The sequence below is a fragment of the Xenopus tropicalis genome, chromosome 8 (assembly GCF_000004195.4).
Source record: "Xenopus tropicalis strain Nigerian chromosome 8, UCB_Xtro_10.0, whole genome shotgun sequence".
In the NCBI taxonomy this organism is placed as follows: Eukaryota; Metazoa; Chordata; class Amphibia; order Anura; family Pipidae; genus Xenopus; species Xenopus tropicalis.
The window spans coordinates 25,985,907-26,003,870 of NC_030684.2; the positions used below are offsets into that span (position 1 = coordinate 25,985,907).

General features: G+C 45.8%; 1 protein-coding gene across 1 annotated transcript; it reads left to right on the forward strand.

Moving 5' to 3' along the window:
- Positions 1-2,792: 2,792 nt before the first annotated feature.
- gpr173 (G protein-coupled receptor 173) lies at positions 2,793-17,679 on the forward strand. The gene is made up of 2 exons (XM_002940968.5): positions 2,793-3,362; positions 15,943-17,679. Exon 2 carries the CDS (start codon positions 16,024-16,026, stop codon positions 17,140-17,142), a length of 1,119 nt encoding a protein of 372 aa, XP_002941014.1. The 5' UTR covers positions 2,793-3,362; positions 15,943-16,023; the 3' UTR covers positions 17,143-17,679.
- Positions 17,680-17,964: the final 285 nt, after the last annotated feature.

Below are 17,964 nucleotides of genomic sequence, written 5' to 3' on the forward strand. Positions count from 1 at the left end.
CAAATGAGTAGATCTTTCTCTTGATATGCCCACCTAAGGGGGGGGGGGGTGATATCAGGCTAATTTGATTGTTTGGCTCTAGGACCAAACCAGTGGCGTACTGAGAACACATAAGAGCAGGCGAGGAGGGGCTGTGGCTAAGTACCTGTGCGCCAGTACCTTCTAAAGATTTTCTTGCAGGGGGGCCCGGCGTGGGGAGTTGTTGGAACGGGGACTGGACGCGATGCAATCCTCAATCCAACCGGAAGATTAAGCCTGTCCAATCAACACCTGCCCATTTTTTAGGCCAGATTTCAGTTGAGTAGCGCTCAGAGGTCTGACCTGAATCAGCAGCTGAAATCTGCTCGCGTATGGCCACCTTAAATCACAACACCCAATGATGTATCATAAGGAGGGACTAAAAGAGAACATGGCCAAGAAAGGCTGAACACCCAGCCCAACCTTGTCATATTTTATCTACTCCTCATTTGAAAGCCATGATTAAAAATCTCAGTTTACTGAGGAGAAGACTCCCGGGATTATAGGAAGGATTAAAGGACTGTAAATGTGGGGTAGAGTGCGAGACCATGATTCTTTTCTAGTGAAGTATCTCACCCTGGCCACATTATGTGGAACAATGTCATCAATCATCCCTGGCAGGCAAACCTCATAAGTGCAAATTGATTGACATGGTGTCCCTCCATGGCCAATGCACCAACTGATCTGAAAAAATCATTCATCTCCAGGTATTTGTTTGAGTATTAGATACCATACCATACCTTTACTATCCATACAACCTGTTAGCTCTAAAGTATGTTTTGCTCTAATATCTCGAACTTGTTATGTTGCATGCAATGTAATGCAATGAGATTTACAGTAGAAGGTCACAGTTACGTCTGTGTTAAATCTTAAAGGAGAAGGAAAGGTTAAATCACCAGGGGTTCAAAATTTTAGGCACCCCCAGTGATTGTAATCACTTACTTGAATCCCCCGGTCAGTGTTTGTGTAAGGAGATAACTGCACCGGCCCTGGTGCTCGGGCATGCACTGTTAAGGGAAAAAGTCGGCTTCTTTGTAAAGTTTGGCTTTTCACTCTACTGCGTATGCGCAAAGACTGAAGGAGGAAGAGGAACGCTCGCTCACGTACACCCCGGCCGGGAAGTTCAGGTAAGTGATTACAGTCATTGGGGGGTGCCTAACATTTTGGAACCCCCCAATGATTGTAACTTTCCTTCTCCTTTAAACTTCACGGCCCATTAAACCAACCCATTATAATGTGCTACAAAATAATTTCATTTGCTTTATAATTTATGCCCCTTCCCAGCATGCAGAATATTAACGGAATTCTTACCGCCAGTTTATTTGCAACTTCACTGTTTATCGTCACACCTCCCACCCCATATTCTGCGCTTGGTCTAGAAGCAGTGCGCTTCTGCAGATGCCTTTTTTTTCGCACCACCTGCCTATCACTTACCCTGTGTTGTGAAAAGGCTTCCCTGGTTTAATTATGTCTGCTACATTCTCCAGTCTGTCACCAATAATACCTAGTAAATATGTCTTCCAGGCTTTGATTTACGCCTGCCATATTCTAAGAGTGCCCGAGTTCTGTGGCACGCAGGGAATAGGTGCATTTGTGGGCCTGAATTTGCAGATATGGCCGCTAACAGCATGACATCTCAGCTGGGAGTGTCTCCAGGGATAGGCTGCCTGGCTGTGCTGCTGTCAGTGTCAATATGGTTTCATCCACCAGGCCTGGACTGGCAATCAATGGTTCTGACAAATGTCAGAAGGGCTGCTGTAAGATGCCATAGGCAGTCACTATTTATTGGGCTGGTGGGGGTTGTTTGAAATGCCAGTCCAGACCCAGCAAGCCCGCAGCTATAGTGGTGGGGGGTAAGCATTTGGGCAGCACCATGCAATCAGCGAACTGCTTCTAAACTAAATTCTGAACTTGGCAAAAGAGAGACGCTGAATTCATGTACTTTAGAAAGTTACCAGTGCCAGAACTTTGCCCCCCCATACCCTTGGGCCCCCCTCGCCACCACATGAACATTACATTTTCTTTCATTAGGCAAAAATCAGGGTCGGACTGGGGTGTTCCCACCAGGGCTGCCACCCCAAGTGCCCCCATGCCAGTCACACACCCCGTTCCAGCTGCCGGCACACACCCCACACATGCACATACATTGCGTACATCACGTCTCCTCACTTTTTTGTGGCACAACTTCAAGGCAGGAAGTGGAACTGGACCTACCGGGATTTTTTCCCATTGTCCTGCTGGCCCAGGCTGATCCTGGGCAAAATGTATTTTGGGGGTTAAAGTCATGTTATGGAAGGCTTGGCTGAAATAACAATAATTAGCGGTAATTGCAAGGAGAAGGATTCTGGCAGAGATGTGGTGACAAGGTGTTATACAGCCCAAAGGCCAGGAACCAGCCAAGCTCGGGGGTTTCTTTTAGGGAAAACAAAATAAGAAAGGTTAAAGGGGAAGCTCCCAATTAAGGCAGGGTAGACTGTACCTCTAATATTACTATGTGAAATGTCAGATGTGCCCGCAGGGCCTTGATCTGCTTAAGATGCCACTGGCAAAGAGTTAAATCTAAGCTCTGGTAGCAGAAGGGGTTACACTGACACTCTGCTATGTCCAGATCAATGTATAATGATCTACAGGTTCCTGGAAGCAGGAGGGTTAAATAGCACGCATACCAGTTACAGGCAGATACATGGCATTTTTCATGGAAGATATTTTGCAGAATTGTCCCAGTCTATAAGGCCCTGGCAGGGAAGGAGTTACATAGCGATGCTCTGCGGGAGGATGGCAGGGAAAGGGTTGCACAGTAGTGCTCTGCAGGGCTCTGTAAGCGTGGGAGTTGAAGAGCAATGCACGGATGCTCTGCAGGTCTGTGGTAGGAGGATGATGCATGATGCTCTGCAGGTCCCTGGCAGGGAAGATGATGCACAGGGTTCTCGGCACATCCCAATGTAACGGAGCAGCACATCCAGGGAATAAGCCATCAGCATCAGTTTAAACAGATTAATGGAGCGTCCTGTATCCCGGCAGCAAGTGAGGGTCTCTGTGGCTTGAATGATGTCAGAGCAGTGCAGGGGAGGGATGAAGCCGTATCCCTGAGAATATCCGGAGCCGGTAAGTCATCCGGCTCTTGTATCCATGGCAACTAGAGGCGGATACCTCTTCCCACCCTCAGCCCTCCTTCTTTTCCATCCTTCACTCTCGGCTACCCCCCTCCCCACCATGTAGAAGATGGCTGGTCCCCTTTTGCTGGAGCGGCCTGGAAGGAAAATTCAGACGGGTTCACCATCCGTACAACTGCCCGCCACTGCAGCCTCCTCTGGAGTCGCCCCCGAGACCTGGAAGCTGAGCAGGTAAGGCAGGCATCAGCTCTTGCCTTGGTGGATTCACACCTGGAGGGGTTTGGAAGGAACCGGCTCTTCCCCTGCCTATGTCTCACCATCTCGTCAGCCAATCTAGCCATCCAAACACTTATTACATCCTACCATAGAACCTCTCTACCCCATAACCCCTCTATCCCCTCATCACTACTAAATGGAACTCATTAAATGATCTGCACATTATCCCTGCATCTCACTCCCTTGTTATATCTATTTCTCTTATCCTATTGTGCATCGTTATCTTCCTTTTATCTATTTTATTTTTTCCAGTCTTTCCTTCCTTCCTTCCATAAAAGAACCACATCCCAGTAAACTGAATGGGGGGAGGGTGGAGACATAATTAAATTTTCTTCCTGTATAGCATGTCTGGGGGTCTCTGCCTTCACCCTTTCCATTTCAGAAGGGCCTGCAATTGATGGCAAGCCCTATTAGCTCCTTAGGGTTAATACAGGGTGAAGAGATATGGCAGCCCCCATCCCCCAGCGTTAACTCTCCCTCCATATACCAGGCAGCCAGTGCTTCCCTTAGCTGTGAATTCTATTAATAATATGTTGTAGCCTTGGGCCATGTATGTTACTGCAGGAACACAGCAATGGAACACATCCTATGTAAATAGGGAAGGGACTGCCATTTATGTCGTGACTCACGGAATTGCTATGAGCCCCATACATTCCCCACCTTGAGGTTTCACTAAGATAAACCAGACACTCTGGCATGAAGTGGGTCACAGCAGGGCCAGTGGGCATTTGGAATTTATGTTCCAGGGTAGGCACTGTACCCAAAGCAGGGATGGGCAGTGCTGGGTATGCTGTAGGGGGAGCCAATCAAGTGGCAGGGATATAATGCAGCGGCCTAGTTACTGTCACGAATAATGAGTAACGGTACAGAGCAGGGAAGATACAAGGATAAGGGAGGAGGGATAACCAGGGGAGAGGGGGGACCAGAGGGAGCACGGGAATATCCCTTTTCTCTCTGACGTCCTTTCACCCTCCAGCAGCCCGGGCTGATATTCTCTAATAGCTGCCAATTACATGGTCTCTCTCCTCCAGGCCCGGCATGGTGACTGCCCAGTTTAACCTAGGGTCTCCCTAACAAAAGCTATACAATTCTGTACAACTATGGGGGTGCCTAGTGTAATGCTAAGTTGGTGGCTGAAATTTTGCTCTTACGGATAAGCTAATTTGTGTAATCGTGTAAGAGCGGGGGCCTGTGCAAAAAGCGCAAACAGAGCTGTATTCTATATAAGCAACCAAGGACCCATGCCTTGAGTGAAAGCTTCACGGGGTAGCCCATGAGTGCCTTTAGAATAAAAGTCATATTTTTTCCCTTAGCCCCCAGCCCAATGCTGGACACTTTCTGAAAATCCAATAGTGAAGTTGAACGTGGGGGGGATACCACTTACCTACCCAGCTGATTTGGAAGGGGTGTATCTAGGGTATTAATACAGTGTTTCTAAATGTAAAAAAAAAAAACATGCAGAAAGCATTGTGCCTTTTTATTTCTGCACTAGCAGGACTATGTACAAAGGTGCACTCTACTTTACACCTGCATTTGCCCAAGCTGCACATTTGGCCCATGTATGGGCACCCTCTGACTTCCTACCAACATATCTGGCCAAGAATCAGTGATATATCTATTAATCAGGTTTAAAAATCCCATTGGGTCAAGGACCTCATTGGTGTGTTGATGCATTCCTCTCCTGGAGGCTGGCCTTCACTTATATTATTATGAGATTGTTGGCTCAAGGGACAAAAGGTCATATCAGTCCAGTATGGCCCTGCACATAGGTGCCCATTTCGGGTAAAGAATTGCTCATTTGGCACTCATTTAACACCTATGAATAAAAGAGTATGGCTTTCTGGTTTCATGGATCAGGTTCCCAAACCAGCAGATTGCCAAGAGTCATTAAATTGTTGAGTCTTCAGACTAATGATAACAGATCTAGGCTTGCCACCTTTTTCAGAAGACAAAAGTGGCCTTATTATCTATATTATTTTTCTTCCATAATAGTAACATCTTCATTAAGTATTGGTACTATCGGTCAAGTGCCAACTCCATGTACTAAAACAGGGGGAGCCACACTATGATATAAAAAATGTTGGTGAACCACACAAGCATTAAGTTCATTGGGGCTGGCAAATAAGGGCTGTGATTGGATTTTCTGAACCCCTATGTGGACCGCTGGCCTGCAGGAGGTTCTGCTTGGAGTAAAACTGCATTTTTAAGCTTCCAAAACTTGCCTCCAAGCCAGAAATTTGAAAATGGGCACCAGCTTTGAGGCCACTGGAAGCAACATCAAAGGGGTTGGTGAGGAACATCTTGCTTCTGAGCCACTGGTTGGGGATCACTGTACTATACATATGCATGGTCCAATGTATTCTTGGGTCAACAGGATTTTCTCCTCACCCAATATCAAACCCTGAAAAATATCACTTGGGGAGATATCCATTTTGGCTGCATACACAGTACAATAGGTGGCTGAATCGATCAAGAAAGGTTTAGCAGCAGTTGATGTCGGCCTATTCATAGCCACCTTAAAAGTAGGTGACTTAAGATCACGGGAGCAATTGTCTGTCTCAAGGCTTCTTGTCAGGCAGTCTTGGTCTAGACTAAAAGTGACCATACATGGGTCACTGATCAGTTTCCAACAAATCAGCCTAAGGGATTTTGTAATTTGCAATCTAGTATAATCAGAGGTCAGTCTGTTGGGACAGCCCCTGAGGAGCCAATATATGCAGCTAAGTGCAGACAATAAACAGCAACTGCACAACAGCAGTGGTCTTCAATTGTCATGTCAAATGGTCTTCTAAACCCCCAATATCAGAAGAATCCCAGATACTGGTTAACAAAGTCTGGACTTCAGAATTAGGGATACACTGAATCGGATTCAGATTCGGCCGAACCCCGAATCCTTCATAAAAGATTCGGTCCAATTACCGAACTGAATCCGAACCCTCATTTGCATTAGTAAATTCTGATAGGAAGGGTTAAAGAAAATGTTCTACTTCCGTGGCACAAAGACTTTAAGGATTCGGATTCGGTTCGGCCAGGATTGTGGATTCGGCCAAATTCAAATCCTGCTGCAAAAGGCTGAATCTTGGCCAAATTTGCCCCCCACGCCTAAAACATAGAGGCCTGACTTATCCAAATGCTAAACTCTATGTTGCCTTTCATTCCTTCAGTCGACTTTCAAAGCATTGACTGATACTAGCTGATATTAGGCTATACAGCACCACGGGGTGCTGTTACTCTCAGTGGGGGGGGGAGACGTGATGAATAGAATAATTCATTTTTAAAGTAATTAAGAAAAACAATTGCCAGCCTCAGTAATGTTGCCATAGGGCTCACCGCACACTGCAGACTTCCTTGTGATAGAAATTGGATTCAGGGTAGGCCGAGTTAGCTGCCTTGCCAGTACTATGCCGTATCCTTTCAGTCTATGGAAACTGGGCATGTATAACAGGCAGGGGCGGCTGCTTCTTTAAGCAGTTGAAATAAATTATAGCTATGAATGCCACCCGGTTGGTATTTTATAATACCAGTCAAAGGTCAGGGCCAATATTACAGATTTACCTGTAATGGATTTTCTGGTAGATGTGACCCATGCTCAGACTTGCCCCTTATCCCTGCTTCCAGCTTAGCCTCTCCGCCCCTGCCACCCCCATATCATCCAGCCCTACTTATGAAATTTCCTCCAGCTCTGAAAGCAATAGTATTTAGGCAAGAAACCCACCCAGGCTAACCCTATACTGCCTGCACCGGCAATTGCACAAAAATGCATATAATGAGCAAGCTACCCTTACTAGGTGCGGACTGGGATTTAAAATAGGCCCTGGCATTTCAAGTAGAAAGGGGCCCAAACAGCCCCCCACTAGCCCAATATATAGTGACTGTCTATGGCAGTTTGCCAGAATCCCAGATTGCCAGTCTGGGCCCAAGTGAGCGAGCTGGGGCCCTTGCTCTGTTCCAGTGAGCACCAACAAGGTTTTCTTGCCAAAATACTATTGTTTCCCCCAACTGGAGTACAGCCCTATTAGCCTCAGGTGAGTAAACAGTTTTGCACAATAAGTGCCCTTTAAAGCCAATAAAGAGTTGCAATAACCCCTATAGAAAGGTGCTGCATACTTTGAAACAAGAAACATAATATAACAATAAAGAAATAAACATAACAATAAATAAACATATGTTCTGTTGGGTCTAACCAATTGCAACTGGCACAGAGGGCATTCAATTAGCTACGGCTAAAGGAAGATTCTTTGGCCCACCTGCCTATGACAGACACAAGCAACTTTGGAATGCAGTAAAGTTCTGCTTCCAAGCAATTAAGGGTTTTACAAAATCGGTGGGAGAACTCTTCCTAACACTGGCATGGTACTGGAACTGACCCATGTGGGTCTGCAGGGCGACTGTTAGAAAAGCAAGAGCTTTATTTCAAAATCCACAGTTGTAAATGCCTAGAAGTTGTATCGCTCGCCGCGTGGGTGTTAGATAAACTCCGGAGAGGTTTATTTGGCAGGAGCCGAGGATTCTTACTACATCCAAATGAAGCCAACGATAAAACAGTCAGGATATTTTACAGCAAAGGAGACACAGTACATCACAATTTATCTCTCCCCTATAAGCCGTTCTGCCAAGCGCTGTATAGGCAGGCAAGAAGGGATGTAAAGTTGTCACCAAGCGCCTTATTGCAACTCAGCAAAAGATTTAGGATGAGCATAAAACTCTTTACATTCTCTAGATGATGTGGAACCCTAAACCAAACCAAAATAGGTGCTGGTTAGGCAATGTAATTACCCACACAGAGCAACTATAAAGGCTTAGGCTGGAAAATGGCATCGCAATGGGGCCAGCTGCAAAAAGTTTAGGTGCCCCCCTGTCAATATCCCAAATTTTGTGCAAAGCAAACAACATTATTAAATCCAATGTACTATTTATAGCAAATGTTGACCTACATTGTGTTCCCAATTCTCTTGTAAGATAAATGTCTTGGCTTGTCTTGCTCTTGGAGAGTTGAGGTGGGAATCAGGGCTCTTTGGACCTTTCTGTGCAGGTTTCCTTGCACTAAAAAGAGGCTGTGACTACAAGACCCTGTTGTGGTCCAGAATTTGGTCAGGGATCTCCTTAACCAGGTTATAAATAACATTAATCATCTTATTACAGTTGTAATTACAACTCACCTTCAGGCTTGGACCTCCATCTACTGATGTAGGTCTCCCTTTGGGCAGCTAGCCATCTATTGATATAAGCCTCCCTTTGGGCAGCCAGCCATCTACTGATTTGGGCCCCCTTTGGGCAGCCAGCTGTCTACTGATTTGGGCCCCCTTTGGGCAGCCAGCTGTCTACTGATTTGGGCCCCCTTTGGGCAGCCAGCCCCACAAGCAAAATAATTTACCCCAGGAGAGGAATAATAGAGACAGAAGACCCAGGGACCCAGGGAATAATGGGGATCCTAAACAGAATGGGGATTTTGAGAAGTGACCCATGAGGTAAGAAACACTGGCTACAAGTCTATTGTTCTTAAACTGGGATACCCAACCTTTCTTACTCGTGAGCCACAGTTAAATGTAAAAAGACTTAGGGAGTAACACAAGCATCAAAAAAGTTCATGGAGCTGCCAAATAAGGGCTGTGATTGGCTATTCGGTAGCCTCTATGCAGAGAATGTCTAAGAGTAAGTCTACAGGAGGCTTTGTTTGGTAGTGCATCTTGTTTTTATTCAACCAAAACTTGCCCCCAAGCCAGGAATTAAAAAGTGAGCACTTACTTTGGAGACACCAAGAACAACTTCCAAGACGTTGGTGAGCAACATGTTGCTCACGAGCCACTGGTTGGGGATCACTGTTCTAAAATAAGACATTATTCTTACATACTGCTGGTGTCCATTTCCCCTATTTCCTATCTCTTATTTTCCCTCAATATTATTGGAATCCTTACTCTACTGGCACCCAACTGTGATTAATGTGTGATGTGGGTGGCTCCTCTTCAGTCCCTCACCTGCTGGCACCAGTGCTGGACCAGGCCAGACGAGCACCCTAGGCAACTCAGCCAGCAGCCTGGCGCCTCTGCAGCACATAAGAGAGTGGGGGGACAGACTGGGGTAGGCGACAGACGAGGTAGATGCCTAATGCCTCCCCCCACCTTTGTGCCCCAGTCTCTTCTGCCTACCACTAGTTAGGGCCTTGGCTGGCTTACCATGCACTGATCCTCCCATTAATGCTTAGACCAGTGATCCCCAACAAGTGGCTCGAGGGCAACATGTTGCTCACCAACCCCTTGGATGTTGCTCTCAGTTCCCCCAAACCAGGGAGTTATTTTTGAATTCCTGACTTGGGGGCAAGTTTTGGTTGAATAAAAACATGATTTACTACCAAATAAAGCCTCCTGTAAGCTGATAGTGTGCATAGAGGCTGCCTAAAAGCCAATCGTAACCCTTATTTGGCACCTCCATGAACTGTTATGATGCTTGTGTTGCTCTCCAAGTCTTTTTACATTTGGCTGTAGCTCACGAGTAAGAAAGGTTGGGGATCCCTAGTTTAGACAGTTAGACAGTGTGGTTGAAATCAGTCAAACTGCCTGGCTGAATCTGGGCACCAATAGCCAGCTTAGGCCAGAACTGTGCACTTGGTCACCCTTTTTATACTTTACTCTGTGGCAATTGCCATTGTGGTAATGCCCTTGAGCTACTGGCCTATGGCATACCTTGGGGACTAAGGTCAATGGCACTCGCTAAGGAAACCCATTGAAATTCTATTATCTGCTGCCTGCAACTAGGGGTTAAATATGACGCTAGTTTCACTTTAAATACAACCCACTAGGAAGGCAGTGAGCCAACCTAATAAGCTGGGAGCCATGAAACAATTAAGCTTTCCCCACCACCCCCAATATTTTGACTACTCTATTGTTGCCTCATTTGCATGTAATTAGAAACCTTGTCTCTCGCCAAATAAACCTCTCCAGAGGTTATCTGACACCCATTCTGCTGACTATAAAAGATCCAGGCATTTACAACTGCACATGCCACGTCTTGTCAACAAAGGTACTGCACAAAGCAAGCATAGCACAGCACCCCTAGTGGCCATATTTATAAACAGCTGCTATTATTGTTTATGTACCACAGCCTCCGTTACTAAAGTGGCGCATGGTCCAATTTTCCTGGCATGCAGGCCCAAATGGTTTGGCAGTATGTCAGCAATTGATCAAACTGTATGACTGGTAGGCACCGTGTGCCCAAGCTCTGAATGGGGTTCAAAATAGGCTCTGGCATTTTAAGTACACAGAAGCCCAAACAGCCCCCCACCACCCAATAAACAGTGACTGTCTATGGGATCTTACAGCAGCCCCTTTGGCATTTGCCAGAATCCACAGATTGCCAGTCCGGGCCTGGGTGTGCATCACTGCTGTCGAGTTAACCAGTCATATTAACCACAGTTCTAATGAATAAAAGGGACAACAGCCACTGTCAGCCACAAAGGGGTTAAGACATGGGTAACTGCTGGCAGCGCAGCCGTCCAATCATTGTTGTGCTGCAGGAAGTGGGGCGCCCTTAATGAACTTTATGTTCTAGAAGCCAAACAGAGGAGTGTGCTGTGTAGGTGGTGCAGTTGAAAAGACAAAAGCAAAACGTGTAATTATAATCTAGGATCATTTGCAATGTTAAGGCTTCAATCCAAGTAAGCCTTACCTCAGAACAGCTCGCTGCATTTACATGTACGTACTAAAGTCTTAATGATCTGAATTGTGCTGATGTGTTGGCGCTGTTCTAGGGTAACATGTTAACAACACGTCAAGATCATTATTTACTGTGTCAGAAGAACAATGCAATTACAGGGTTGGAACTAGGGGTAGGCAGAAGAGACACCTGCTTAGGCCCTTTTCCCCACTGCAGTGCCCCCTGCAACCCTGCCACCCAGTGTGCGTGCATTGTGTGCTCATTTGGGCATGCACGTGTGCACCCACGAGGGGGTGGCAAGCCGACCAGGTTGCCTAGAGCGCTTGGCCCGGCACTGTGCAATTGGGGGTTTTTCCTTTTCTATAGGGGTCATTTACATGCGCAATTTTGGGCACAATTGTCATATATTATTCTGTGTTTTTTCCCCAGAACCCCAGTGAACATGGTGCAATAGAAGCCAGTGTGTCAAAACTGACACACGGCAGTGTAACTTGGTTGTGCCTCCCCCCCCCCCCCCCACAAAAGAATTGCCCAGCATAAACAGTCCCTCTTCCCTTGCCTCCATCCTGGCCTGCTTTGCGTGTACCTCTTAATGTAGGGAGGGGCCAGGCAGGGGGGACTATGATACAGCAGACCCTGCAGTCCAGGCCCCCCTGCTGTATAGGTAATTATGCCACTGCTGACACAGTTGCACTTGTACTTTGACTTGAGAATCAGACGTTGTTGCGCTGAAAATTTTGTGACCAGGTTGGAATCACTTCCGTCAAAATGACGTGTGTGGACAATTCTTTCACCACAATTCAAGATGGTAGAAGTTACAGGGTCTCCCTGCATCAATAGACGAAGTTGTGCCGGACTTTGAATTGGACGCAATTGGGTTGAAACAATTCTAAGTATGGTTGGTGCTGTTGGCTGATTATTTAGGCACAAGTCTGCATTTATTGACCCAGCCTGCACTGGGAACCTTACAGCTACCGCCACCATTGAAAGGGGTTGCTCCAGGGTAGTGTTGAACTGGGATGTGCTGGGCCCACTGGGTGCTGGCATATCGGGGCCCTACCAATTCAGTCATGGGGTCACATTTACTACAGTCACAGGCCCCCTCCTGCCCCAAATCGCGGGCGCCACAAATTTATCGGCTGGTCCCTGTTTTAGCCAGGATGTGGTCCCAGCCCAGTTCGATGCTGCTCCAGGGTTCCACTGCATCAGTAGGCGAACTTGCATTTAAATTGGAACAGGAGGCAGCAGCAGCACTGATCACAAGTATCTTTAATGAGTGGGTATTTTTGCACAACTGACTGAACCCAATTGGTGTCCCTGCAATTGCAATTATGTTGTGGACCCCTATATGCCTAAATACTGACTTTTAAATAACTTCCAGTTTGTTCAGCAGCCATCTGGTTGCTAAGGTTGAACTTACCCTAGCAATCAGGCCATGGTATGAATAAAAGACTGAAATACGAATAGGAAAGGCTTGCATAGAAAGATACACAATAAAAAGCAACAATAATAATAAAATTGTAGCCTCACAGAGCTGCTGGGGACAGTGACCCCTCCAGGAACCAGATAGCATTTTAACTTTCAAGCTCAAGAGGCAGAAGAGGAAGGAAATAATTTGAAAACTATAAAAGACCAAATGAAAATTGCTAAGAAAACCTACTAAAAGTTGACTTAAATGTTGTACTAACCCTTACTCTTGGAAAGGATCAGCCATGATATTCAGGCACACACGTGCGTACAAAAAAAGATTCCAAAACCTGATCATACAAAAGATAGAGGGGGTTATTTTCTTCAAACAAAGCAGGCTTGGAAATGTTTCAGCCATTGTCTAGGGAGGGTTCAAAGAATGCCACAAATGTTACGAGATGCTCTGTGGGATCAAGTAAGCGGCATTGCATTGCCTTCATTAAACAAATGCTGGCTGAGACGCCTGGAAAAAATAGTGTGCTCTTATTTCAAAGGGCTGGTTGTAACACGCCCACTGTGCGAAAATGCCATGTACACAAGGTGGCTGCCGGGCCCGGCTGGGGCACAACACTGTTTCCATCACCTGGATAAATATGGTGGTTGTTATGAAGAGAGCAGTTGTGCTCTCCACTGTCTGCCTGTCCTTGTCCAGAGGAAAATCCCTCAAATGGACATCCTTATAGGACAAGGAAAGCCCTACTTACTGGCAGGGTTGGACTGGCACCATGAAAAAACCCAGTGGGCAAATGTGGGTGCTGGCGCTACTTCTCCCCAATGCAGCCTCAAGTGTGTACGTGGTGTGTTGGGGGGGGGGAATTAGAGCAGAGTAGGTCCTCATGACTGGTGCAGGTGGTCCCCAGGCAGCGGCACTGGTGGGTCCCTGGCACCCCAGTCCAACACTGCTCACTGCTCGCAATGCTCCTGAGCAGTTTGAATCACAGGGCTGTGGTGCCATCATACCCCTTCTTCTAGATTTGCCACCTTTCCCACTGGGCAGAGACAGTGATATCATGGGGCAGGGTGGAGCAATGGGGCGGAGCTACAGACGATGGGTGGCAACCCTACCTCCTTTTCAGTCATCCCTCCAGCCAGATTTAGACTTGCTGTAAGAATGAGCCCCAGGTTTCCGGTTCTCTGCTTGCACGCTAGGGGCCTATTTAGTGAAGTTACGAAAGCCACACAGGCACAAAATTTGCGCCAGGGTCCCTGCCAGTAGTAGCTAACCTTACATTGCACCACACAGATACACTGGACAAGGCAAATACTACCTGGCCCAACACCATGCCTGCCACCCCCCAGTTTTCTTAATGCACCCCTCCACTCAGTTTGCACACTAAACTTGCCACTGCCACCGCTTGAACTGCACCCCACACCACTGGAGAGGCAGATGAGCAACTTGATTTTCATATGATCTACAGGGACTGACATATCCTTATATGATATTAACCTAAGTGCAATGATACCTATTTTTGGAATACACATATGAACTGCTATTTTAAAGCATTATATAACAGTAAATACAGGTACCATCTGGACGTATTATTATTGTGCAGAATGATAGAGGGCATGTGTTTATCACTAAATGTATTCATTATACAGCACTAAGAACCCATTTGCCAGTAAAATAGAAGTGGGCGTATCCAAAAATAGAAATAGCGGCCTATGTGTCACACAGAGCATGCTTTTTATTCAAATTTACCAGCAGAAATAAAATGTTACTGTATAATCAGATCACATCCTTCCATGCGCACTCTCAGGGTTTATTATTGTGTCAATCACGGCATGCAATTATAGCTGGAGCTGGAACCACACAGGCAGATCAACCTGTACAACCTGACAGCAAACAAGCAGATGACTAGCCAATATGGCAAAGCTAATGTCAAGGCAGAATGCCCAATTAAGGCCTGGATCTGGTATACAGGCATTTACAGGAATGTAGCTACAAGGGTTGCAACTGGGCTATTGGCATCCCAAATATAACCATGGAAGGTTGGTAAGGAGCCTTGGCTTGGGGACCCACATTAACGGCAAGTTAGGCATATGGCCAGAATGCTTCTTTTCTGTCCTAGCTACACCTGGAAGACCAAATTGATCAATTAGAGCAACATTTTTGGTGAGAATAAGTATTTGATATCCTATATATTAACAGGGCTGGATTTAACTTCATGGCGCCCCGAGGCCGCCCCCGCCCCCCACGAGTGCGCATGCGCAATCGCACATTTAAACTCCCATACAGAGCAGTGAGGAGAGGTCCCGACTGCTCCGTATGGGAGCCAAATTTAAAAATTCTGTTGCGGCGGGGCGGCATGCCGCCCCTAAACTTGTGCCGCCCTAGGCCCGGGCCTTTGTGGCCTTTCCACAAATCCGGGCCTGTATATTAACTGACTGAAAGGTCAATAAAGCTGTGTTTTCCTATAAGTTTCCTTATAACCTATAACTTTCCTATTACTAATCTTCAAGGTATTTCTTTAAGATCTAAGAGGGATCCCTGGACAAATGCTGGGTATTTAAGGGAGCCTGAACTGAGTCTATAAACCACTGCTTTAAAGGAGAATGAAAAGTAAAAACTAAGTAAGCTTTAACAGAAAGGACTATGTAAATACAGCCATAAGCACTCACAAAAAAGCTGCATTGAGTTCTCTATCAAAAGAAACACAGGATTTCTTGTCTTCTTTTATGTAAACATGTTCTTAAGTATCCCAGTAGTCTGCACAGATCTCCCCCTTCTCTTGCTCCCCTCCATAAGAATTCATTAGAATTCATTCCCCCTACCATCAGAATGTGTGATCTGAGCTACCAGAAGCCAGAACTGCAGCACGGAGCTACTCTGAGACCAAGCTTAAATGGCAGCTGCAATCTTAAACAAACAGAGGGAGCTTCTAGGGCTGTTTACTCAGGTATGGTAAAGTTTTCTGCAGAATAAATACAGTGTTCTAGCTTGCACTATTCTGGCTAATCTATTGGCAGTAAAATGCCAAAATGCCTTTCCTTCTCATTTAAGGCAATGCTAGTTGTGCAGCATGAAGCAGGTGAATACCTTGGGGGTCATTTACTGAACTTTGGGTTGGTAAGGTGATATAAAAAAAACTCTTGTAGGGCCACTTCCAACCGCTGTGCCTTGGATCATCATAAGAGTTTCCAAGCAGATGCCATTTTTCACGTTTCTAATTGTAAAATTCAGCAACACCTCCAATTGTGTCAGTGCTTCAATCGGGTTAGTTACTGCTAGCAACAAAGGCAAAGAAATAAATGATAAAAGGGTTCAGTCTGCCATTATGCACAATGATTCACTGTAAAAGTACATGTTGTTATGCTTTTATAACTTGTACTCACTGCCTCTCTTTCTTTCTTTCTTTCTTTCTTGTCTATCTCATCTCCATCATGGCCTCTGAACCCTGAATCCATCATGGCCACCCAGATTGCCAGTATCCATGGAAATGGAGCAGCACAGAATGAAAAGGGCCCGCTGACCAGGGGCTAGTTGGAGCCGGCCTCCAACATGGCTAATGGCAGCGAGACAGAAGAGCTGTCCGGCTCCCTTTCACAGTCGACTGTGATTTCCACGCACCTCAAGCTGGTACTTTTGGGATTTATTATTTGTGCCAGTTTGGCAGGCAATCTCCTTGTTTCTCTGCTGGTGCTCAAAGATCGATCCTTGCACAAGGCCCCATACTATTTTTTGCTAGATCTCTGCCTTGCTGATGCTGTACGCTCCTCCGCCTGCTTCCCGTTTGTCCTACTTTCTATCCGCAATGGCTCGGCTTGGGCATACAGCCTGCTAAGTTGTAAAGTTGTTGCCTTCATGGCTGTCCTCTTCTGCTTTCACGCCTCTTTCATGCTCTTCTGTATCAGTGTCACACGCTATATGGCAATTGCGCACCATCGCTTCTACTCTAAGAGAATGACACTCTGGACGTGCATTGCAGTTATCTGTATGGTCTGGACACTGTCAGTTGCCATGGCATTTCCCCCGGTCTTTGATGTTGGAACCTACAAGTTCATCCGTGAAGAAGACCAGTGTATTTTTGAGCACCGCTATTTCAAAGCCAATGACACTCTTGGATTTATGCTCATGTTAGCTGTGCTCATAGTTGCAACTCATATAGTCTATGCCAAACTGCTCCTATTTGAATATCGCCATCGCAAAATGAAGCCAGTACAGATGGTGCCAGCAATCAGCCAAAACTGGACATTCCATGGGCCAGGAGCTACTGGGCAGGCAGCAGCTAACTGGATAGCCGGATTTGGTAGAGGGCCAATGCCACCGACTTTGCTGGGAATCCGTCAGAACACCCATACTGCCAACAGGCGTCTTTTGGGAATGGATGAGTTTAAAAGTGAGAAGAGGTTGGGGCGGATGTTTTATGGAATCACTCTTAGCTTCTTGGTGCTTTGGTCACCCTATATTGTGGCCTGTTATTGGAGGGTATTTGTCAAAACCTGCAGCATTCCCCATCGTTACTTATCCACTGCAGTGTGGATGACATTCACTCAGGCTGGGGTCAACCCCATTATGTGTTTCCTTCTGAACAAAGACCTGAAGAGCTGCCTACAGCTTCACATCCCCTGCTGGAGGACGAAAGCATTGCTACCCAGAGAGCCTTACTGTGTAATGTAAGATGAAAGTGCTACACACCCAACCAAACCCAACATAACCTCAGCATTTGGAGAACATTACACGGACTAGGTGGCAAAGACTGGGGGCAGTCTGATCAGTTGCCATGAAAGAATACAAACAAAACAACAAGCATAAAAGACCTTTTTTTTTTTTTTTTTTTTAAAAAACAAAAAACATTTCCTTTTCTAGACCAAGGTGTATTTGTGATGCCAATGAAAGAAGGATGGGGGGGTGGTGCAAGAATTTTGGGGATGTTTTTCTATTACAGCTTGGGCGAAAAGGGTGATGTGGTTGGGGTGGGCAGGGTTGAAGGGAATGTGAAGTGTGGTTTGTGGGGGGAGATCTGGGCGACAGACAGAAATCAATGTATTTGTTTTTTTTGAACTTATTTATTGACATGGTTATAATGTCAGCAGTTATATTAATGTCTTTTGATTGATAACAACGTCATAGGGGGCTTCTTTTTTCTTTTCTTCTTCAAAGAGGAACGTTCACACATAGGACCACTTGAATGTAAAAAACAAAAGGTTGCATTTACCCATTCAACTATTACTGAATCTCCAAGATATTAAAAACATGAAGAAGAAAAAAGTATGATAAGGACAAGGACAAAAACTTAATTAGGCTTTCTCTATAGCTCAAGCTAGAAATTCAAACATGTGTATATCATTAGATCCCCTGAACCCATTCAACTATTACTGAATCTCCAAGATATTAAAAACATGAAGAAAAAAAAAGTATGATAAGGACAAGGACAAAAACTTAATTAGACTTTCTCTATAGCTCAAGCTAGAAATTCAAACATGTGTATATCATTAGATC